Source organism: Zasmidium cellare (genome assembly GCF_010093935.1).
Source record: "Zasmidium cellare ATCC 36951 unplaced genomic scaffold M409scaffold_1, whole genome shotgun sequence".
Lineage (NCBI taxonomy): Eukaryota > Fungi > Ascomycota > Dothideomycetes > Mycosphaerellales > Mycosphaerellaceae > Zasmidium > Zasmidium cellare.
Window position 1 is genome coordinate 2,260,572 of NW_022986945.1, and position 7,845 is coordinate 2,268,416.

A 7,845-nucleotide genomic window follows, 5' to 3' on the forward strand; every position below is an offset into this window, starting at 1 on the left:
ACAACCAGAATGTTAGGCATTCTTGCGGCACGCCCCCATCGACGTGGCTTAACTTTCAACCATGGGACTGATGACATGCACGACATATCCAGTCTAGTACGAGGCCATGAGGATGCGGTTCTCGTCATTGTCTGGATACCGACGGCATTGAAGGCCGGCTGAAAAGTTCGAGCTGACTGCTTACAAGTATCACCACTGCGCGCTGCCCCTTAAGCCGTGCTCGAATCATTCACTCGCCTTCAGCATGTGATCGACGGCACGCTTGCTTTTTCTTGATGCATGGGAATTGCTTGGATGGAAATGATGATGGCCAAGAATCCTTCCGGCACCAACCATGCTTCACTTGTTCGTGAGCTAAACGAACATTCTCCTGGAGTAACAGGACCGTAACACGACCATATCTCAGGCGCAACGCTGCACAAGCGCGCGTCCTCGTATACCATCATACCTATGATCCCTCTCGCCAAGCTGCACTACCACGCCTGACACGTGTCTGGAAACGAGCCGGTGCGACGACAAGACATCTCCCCACGCCCTGATACACTGTCAACACTACATGGCATACCTTCAGCTAGGTTGCCTTCTTCGATTGTCTCGCTCGATCGAGCACTTGTTCCTGACCCTTGACGCACAGTGCTCGTGACCTGCCTCCCAGTATCTTGGAACCGGTTTCCTTCTCCGAAGGTCTCCGTGAAGGCCTTCATGCGAGTCGAGGAAGCTCTTCCCAGGTGATCGAGCTTATTGACTTTGGGGGTATACCAGTCTTCTAAAATATGTCCGTGTGAGTCCCTCTTCCAAGCCAGACAAAGCGCAATCATCACTTTGGAAGTCCCTCCAGATAGAAGCGAGGCCAGGGCCTGCTTGCAGCAAATACCTTGCGAGAAGGCTGTATCAAGGATTCAACGTCCCGATGCCGGGGGGGGAATGACTGTGTGCTCACAAGGGATCATCAGTAAATATGTTCCGGGAAAGTCTACTGCACGTCGAACTTCGAGATACATTCAAGGGCGCGCGCTCTAGCTCAACATGAAGATGTTTGTGTCTGGTGCGCATGGAAAAGAGCCAACGGGCATTCAAATACTGGATCGTTTCCAGACGAACAGGCCCCGAATCGATCGAGCTGTTTGGGGATGGCAATCCAAGTCTTGCTCTCTTAGGTCGATCTTTGCCCGCAAGCTGTTTTACTGCAAGACGCTGGAAAGAAGCATGTGAATCAGGTTCACAGGCAAGCACCCACCAATTTCTCCCACTCGCTGAAACAACGTATCGCAGAGACTGGGTTTTGTGACGTACCGCGATATCGATTCTCACAGCTGCCCTCGTGGCAATTCTCGTTCTGCGGGATGAGTTTGCATTGGATATCCGCATCAACGACATGACAAAAAGGCAGCACTCTTCAAAATTGTCGATGGCCAAAGAGCGTGTCTCATTGACACATTCTCCTCGCTGATGGGCTCAAGTAAGTCCTGTATCTCTTACATGTAGCCACACACTGCTAGGCTTCCTTGTTGACAAATCAAGCGTGTACCTCACTCAATGTTGTTCCAGGCCACGGAGAGAACATGCCCGTTCTAGCCTATGTTCTACATCACCGCAACGTCTTCCGATCCCCCATCACCTCCCTCCAATACTGCGTCCGTCTCGCCGCATCAAGATACCCCTTCAATCTCGGCGGTATCAAACCCCCATTTCCAGCATCTTCCAACCTCGCAAGCGATGGAACCAGGTGAGCATCCAAAGCACTCGGTCTCTCGAAACCAAAAATCCATGGATGCCCGCGATGATCGACGACGTGTCCTTCGATCGCCTCGAGAGTGTGTCTTGCTCGTGCTCGGACTTCGTAGATTCTGGATACCTCGTCGTTGGGACTTTGGAATCTATGACATTGGTGTTAGGAATCTTGTCATCACCTTGCAGGGGGTGGTGATTGGGTCTTACGTTCGCAGTCGATACATCAATGCTGCGCGGTACCAGGCTGAAGCACCTCCTTCAAGCCTCTGTTCCAGATCATGTTGAAATTCTTGAAGTGCTTCTCTCGATTGATCGTCTCCACCACGGCTCGGCCTTGGGACCGGCAAGGACAACGAGAACCAATCGAGATCGTGAAGCCTCGCGATGTGGGCTTTGATCGTGTCCGCTTCTTTCGCCGGAAACAGCGCAGGATATCGATCGCTCAGATGTCGTGCTATCTCGATAGGGCCTGAAACTGTATCTCTGCTGGACTCGTTCCGCAGCGCTGGTATCTATTCGCTCAGTATCAATTCATCGAAGAAGCGTTCAGGGGTACATACGTCTGCAACGACATCACCGCCTGCTTGAAAGAGTGCGGACAGTTGTTCCCCGGCAAAAACATCTATGACTTGTTCTGTAAACCCGTCATCGAGTCCATCGATAGGACTCCCTCGCACTGCAACCAAGAAGCGTGCAATAATCGACGGAAGCGAGTAATGGCTATGGTAGACCGTGTAGCGGGGAGAAGTCATTGAAACGGACTGACCTTAGCACTTAATCAGTCAAAAGGCAATCTCAAGAAGGTAACAAAATATCTACTTTGGACTATCGTAGCTCGCCCGCGAACATTAGGGCGAAGCACACGAGTCGATCGGGCGAGGCTGCCGGTAAGCTCCGTAGCATGCCCGAGACGTCTAGGGCTGTGTTGGTTGCGGTGCTGGGAATCCAATCATGGGCTGGAAGGGAGGAGGATGTGGTTGCGATTGGCTGACCGCTGGAATACATTGGTTACGATCCGGGTATTGTGGTCGCTTTACGAGGGAATGTATGAGAACCGTAGTTTGAGGGAGAAAGAGATCTCTATCGGCCGTAGGAGTTTTCTTCGGTCTGCGAATGGTTGTTCGGTTCGTCTATTTATGCCTACGATGCACATGTGTCGTTACCCGAGTCTTTCGACTGTGCCTCCTCGCCTCTTCGATGTCGTTTTCGTCATCATCGACGTCCTCGTCCTCATCGTCCTCCGCCATGGCGAAATCCTCTGCTCGGCTGGGATAGCCCACATACGTCAAGTGCGGGTGGCAGGTGACCTCAAAGTCCTCTTCGATGTTGAGGAAAGTTGCGTAGGTTAGATGCGGATGGAAGTGATAGGGAGCTGGATTGTAGTGTGCACGGGCACCTGTGATGTGCTGCGGCCGAGAAGGTCCAGATGAATCTTTCTTGTCGTCCTTCTGCTTCGACTTCTCCTGAGACTTAGGCACGACGGGAGTTTTATTCGATTCAGACTTGTGAGGCGCTGTGGTGGACTTTGAAGCGTGCTTCTGGAATGTGGTCGGCGCCATTGTGCTCTGTGAGTTAGTTCTCGGGTGTGAAGACTTACTGATTTCGTCGCTTAGTCCTGCTCTTGAGTCCTGCTCTTGAGTCTTGCTGAAGAGTATCGAAGAAGTAGTTTGAATTTCAGGTGTCTACTATCTGCTTATGTACAAACTGATAGAATACAATGGAGATCGAAAATAGCTCCGAGGGCAAAAGACCAGAGCTCGAATGAAAGAAGTGAACATGCGCTCTTTGTTCGAATAAACAAAGAATTGGAGTAGCATTGTTTTGGCCGCTACTTGTTGTCCAGCATGACCGTCGCACAGGAAACGTCGCCAAGGTGATCGTACTCAGACGAGTTACCCAGCTCCATCCAAGCTGCATCATTCTTGCCCAGATGGACCAATGTGTCGCCGCTGGCATTATACTTTGGCCAGCCGAATGCCTCGAGCCCATGATGTGGATCGCGGATGAAAGCTGCCCAAGCGTTCATCATGTACTTGGACATCGCCTTCAACTCAGCGTTTCCAGCCACCAAGGTCAAGGGCTCGTATGTTCCCCAGACGAGGGTCAGCTCAGACCCATGGTATGCTTGTGAACCTGGGGATGATCCATTCACGTTGGGACCATACAGAGCCAGACTTGGGTATTCGCCGAAGTAGCGGTAGCGCCAGGTGGGAGCAGTCTTCGCTCGCCACTCTGCAGCTTGCGCTGCTGGACAAGTTGCGATGCGCTGAACGAGAGAGTACAAAAACTTCTCAGCGAGGTGCAGCTTGTCGAAAGCCCAGTATTGCAGCTTGTAGAAGCCCTGTTCGTAGTCTGCGTTGCCAAGTAGAGTTGGGCCTTTTCCAAATGTTCCTTCTTTGCCACGGCGAGCATACTCTGAGGGAGTAAAGACGGTCTTGTTGTCTATCGTCGGACCGAATACAACTTTGAGGCTCCCAGTGGGATATCGCTGTTTGGTAGCAGCCGCAGCGACTTCACGGAGGTCTTTGTTCTGCAGACATGCTACCTCGTCGACCTCGTCGTTGCAACCGAGGGCTTTCGAAACGTTGCGAAATCCCTCGTCTCTGACGGACGGATCGCCCGCTGGTAGGGTTGTAGCTGTGCCAGACTGCAGGATGTATGATTGTGCGATCGGATCTTGAGGATACGCAAAGGAAAGTATATCCGCGAGGAAGGCCCCAGCCGAATGTCCACCTAGTGTGATCTGCTCTGGATCGCCACCAAACGCCTTGATGTTGTTTCGCACCCACTCGAGTGCCAAGCGCCCGTCTTTCAGGCCTTCGCTGTCCTTGCCAAAGCCGAAAATGCTGAAGCGGTAGTTGAAGGTGACAACGACAATGTCTTCTTGGTCGGCGAGGTATTGTCCATAGTAGAATGGTGTGTTTGTTTGGCCAGTTGCCCAGTGCCCTGTCAGAAAAATTATCAGTCCGTGCCTGTTATCGTCAAGGAGGATACACACCTCCGTAAGCCCAGACAAACACTGGCTTGAGCTTCCGGTCATTGCTATTGCGCTTCGACCAGACATTGAGAAAAAGACAATCATCCGACATTGTCACATTCTTATAGATCTCCAAGAAGTATCCCATGATGCGAGACTCCGTCTCGGTGTTCTGCTGACCAGGCAACTCGCCATTGACGCCGTTCTCGCATGGACATTCATTGCCCTGGGACTTGTTAGGCCTGTCAGTCTCTACAGGGTATTGAGCACTTACAAAATTGTCGGCGTGATGCGCCTCTTTGCTGCTGTATGCTTGCGAAGGCATGAATCTATCAGCCTTCCCGTATCGAATCCCTAGATACTCATCGACGCAGGGACGATCGTGTGAGGGATGGCCTATGATGAGGCCACTCGTTGTGTTAACTGGGCATTCATCGTGAGGGATGGCTTGTGGTAAGGCGGTGGTGGTCGCTATGAGAAAGGACGAAAAGAGATGGAGCTTCATGGTGATGAATGGATGCAGATCAAGGAGCCGCCAAGCATGCCCATCAACTCCAGTATATACCTATAACTCACCTGAACACCTGCGGCTCTGCCACAAGGCTGTTCCTTCGCGGCTTTCCAGGAAGGGCAGTCATCGCTCGCAGCTGAAAAGTAGCAAGGAGAAGTCCAGCCGAATGACGTGCGGACGTCAGGAACAGGTCGCTGCAAGGTACTGTAGATCCGAGAATAGGAGTTCCACGTGGTTCAGAGTTTGATGAGGTTCGAGTAGAACCAGGCGCCCGGCGTGGTCGTCGACTCGATATATGGTTACTCGCAACGCTAACCGGAAGAGGTAATCCATTCATCTGCATTGTTGTCCTTTCTCCAGGGAAAGTCTTGAAGCGGCAGGGTCAAACACTACCGAGAGCTGCAGAGCTAATCGTCCATCAGATCCGAGATGGGCGTTCGAGCGCAGTGTTGTGGAGCTACTTTTTAGACCATGGATGTTGCAGTCATGTCGGCGTGACCCTCCAATGGCTTGTGCATGTTCGACACAAAACGCAGGCGAAGGGGCTTCAGACCAGCTTGAAAGTATCCTGGAGGTTTCAATCTTGCGCCCAATCGATCCCGTCATGGCTGATTGATCATGCGAGCTCCGCGAGGCTGGAAATCAATGGCTCGCCGCTCGAGCTCCATGTCGTGCTAGGCAGTGGTCCACGGCAGCCCAGGCAATACAGCCTGGCAAGAGAAGATGTCTCCAGGAACATGAATCTGGCCACAGATATGGTGATCCGCAACACAGGTGTGATGGAATCCGTTCAATATTGATGAGAATGTAAAGAAGTCAGACGTGAAGTCTCGCAAGACTGGAGAGCTTATGCAGAAGCACAACTTTATGCCAAATTTATGCAATCTCGGATTCGCTTCGAACGCGAACCTCATGTCAAGCTTAGGGCGCATCAAGAAGACAAACAAAATCTTCCTCACCCAACCTTCTATCGCTTTGGCAAACCAGAATTCCCCCGAGAATCGCATGTCTGGGCTGGATTTGACAGCAACATGGGATCCAAAAGCCCCGAAGGCCACCAGCAGCAGGCAAATGGTACGCACATCTCCTCCTAGCAAAAGTAAGCCGTGCTGATAAAGATACAGGCGGCGACACTGCCTTCAAGCCAGCCAACCCGGACTCCAAAGGCCGCCAGAACGGCTCGAGCTCCGCCGATTTGGACCGCGGGATGCTCGACGGCGGCGACGACGACGAGGACGATGATGATAGCCAGGGTGAAGCCGGGGTAGGAGAAGCCGCCGCGGTTGAGAAGAAAAAGAAACGCAAGTCTAAGAAGAAGAAGAAGTCTAAATCCAAGGGGAATCTCGAGCAGACCGTGCCTCCGACTATCCCCTTGGCGAAGTTCTATCCTGCCGCCGATTACCCACACGGCGAGTTTATTCCGTATGACAAAGACGAGAATCTGGCTCGGACGACTGGCGAGGAAGAGCGCTACAACTCTCGTGTTTGGGATGAGAACTTCCTCCAAGATTATCGTCACGCTGCGGAGATTCATCGCCAGGTTCGCCAGTATGCGCAGAAGGAAGTCATCAAGCCCGGCGCGAGTTTCTTCGCCATCACCCAGGCGATTGAGGAGGGTGTTTACAACCTCACCGGTCATCAGGGCAAGGAGACGGGCGATGTGCTGAATGCCGGGATGGGCTTTCCGACGGGTCTCTGTGTCAATGAGGTCGCTGCGCACTGGACGCCTAACCCAGGTGGCAAGGATATCATCCTGCAAGCTGAAGATGTTCTGAGCGTCGATTTTGGCGTCCATGTCAATGGCCGCATCGTCGACTCCGCCTTCACTGTCACCTCCAACCCGACCTATGACCCACTCCTCAAGGCCGTCAGAAACGCCACGAACACCGGCATCGCTCACGCCGGGATCGACGCCCGCATGAAAGAAATCGGCGCCGCGATCCAGGAGGTCATGGAGAGTTACGAAATTGACGTGGGAGGTGGCAAAGTCCTGCCAGTCAAGGCGATCAACAACATCACCGGCCACAACATCCTGCAGTATCGCATCCACGGCGATAAGCAGATTCCGTTCGTGAAGAACAACAGTCGGCAGAAGATGGAGGAGGGCGAGGTGTTTGCCATTGAGACGTTTGGGAGTACGGGGAGGGGATACATCAATGATGATGTACGTTCTCATCAAGAATACCATTCCTGAGTACCTTGAAGCTGATTGATGTGAACAGATTGGCATCTACGGCTACGCACGCCAGGAAGGTGTTTCTGCCAAGCATCTACACAACGCCTCTGCGAAAGCCCTGCTGAAGACGATCGAAGCCAACTTCGGCACTCTGCCGTTCTGCCGTCGCTACCTCGAGCGTCTCGGTGTCGAGAGATACCATTTGGGAGTGAGTCACCACCGAAGCACTTCTCGGTGCAGTACTGACTCTCGCACAGATGAAGCAGCTAATCGACAACGGCATCGTCCAGGACTACCCACCCATGGTGGAGAAGAAGGGCTCGCACGTCGCGCAGTTCGAACATGTACATCCCTCTTGAACCCATAACTTGATTTGTGACTGACTATTCGCAGACCATCTTGCTCCACAGCGGTGGCAAGGAGGTGATCAGTCGTGGCGAGGACTACTGA

General features: G+C 52.6%; 3 protein-coding genes across 3 annotated transcripts; 1 reads left to right on the forward strand and 2 right to left on the reverse strand.

Annotated features, from left to right (window-relative positions):
• Nucleotides 1-1,588: 1,588 nt before the first annotated feature.
• M409DRAFT_49123 (uncharacterized protein) lies at nt 1,589-3,290 on the reverse strand (the record flags this gene model as incomplete). Its single annotated transcript, XM_033811152.1, has 4 exons — nt 1,589-1,877; nt 1,939-2,243; nt 2,292-2,497; nt 2,876-3,290. 4 exons carry the CDS (start codon nt 3,288-3,290, stop codon nt 1,589-1,591), a joined length of 1,215 nt encoding a protein of 404 aa, XP_033675154.1.
• A 269-nt stretch (nt 3,291-3,559) lies between these two features.
• Nucleotides 3,560-5,213, reverse strand: M409DRAFT_49124 (uncharacterized protein; the record flags this gene model as incomplete). Its single annotated transcript, XM_033811153.1, has 3 exons — nt 3,560-4,677; nt 4,730-4,934; nt 4,983-5,213. 3 exons carry the CDS (start codon nt 5,211-5,213, stop codon nt 3,560-3,562), a joined length of 1,554 nt encoding a protein of 517 aa, XP_033675155.1.
• Nucleotides 5,214-6,250: 1,037 nt separating this feature from the next.
• On the forward strand, nt 6,251-7,845 carry M409DRAFT_16531 (uncharacterized protein; the record flags this gene model as incomplete). Its single annotated transcript, XM_033803657.1, has 5 exons — nt 6,251-6,293; nt 6,344-7,383; nt 7,442-7,603; nt 7,653-7,739; nt 7,789-7,845. 5 exons carry the CDS (start codon nt 6,251-6,253, stop codon nt 7,843-7,845), a joined length of 1,389 nt encoding a protein of 462 aa, XP_033675156.1.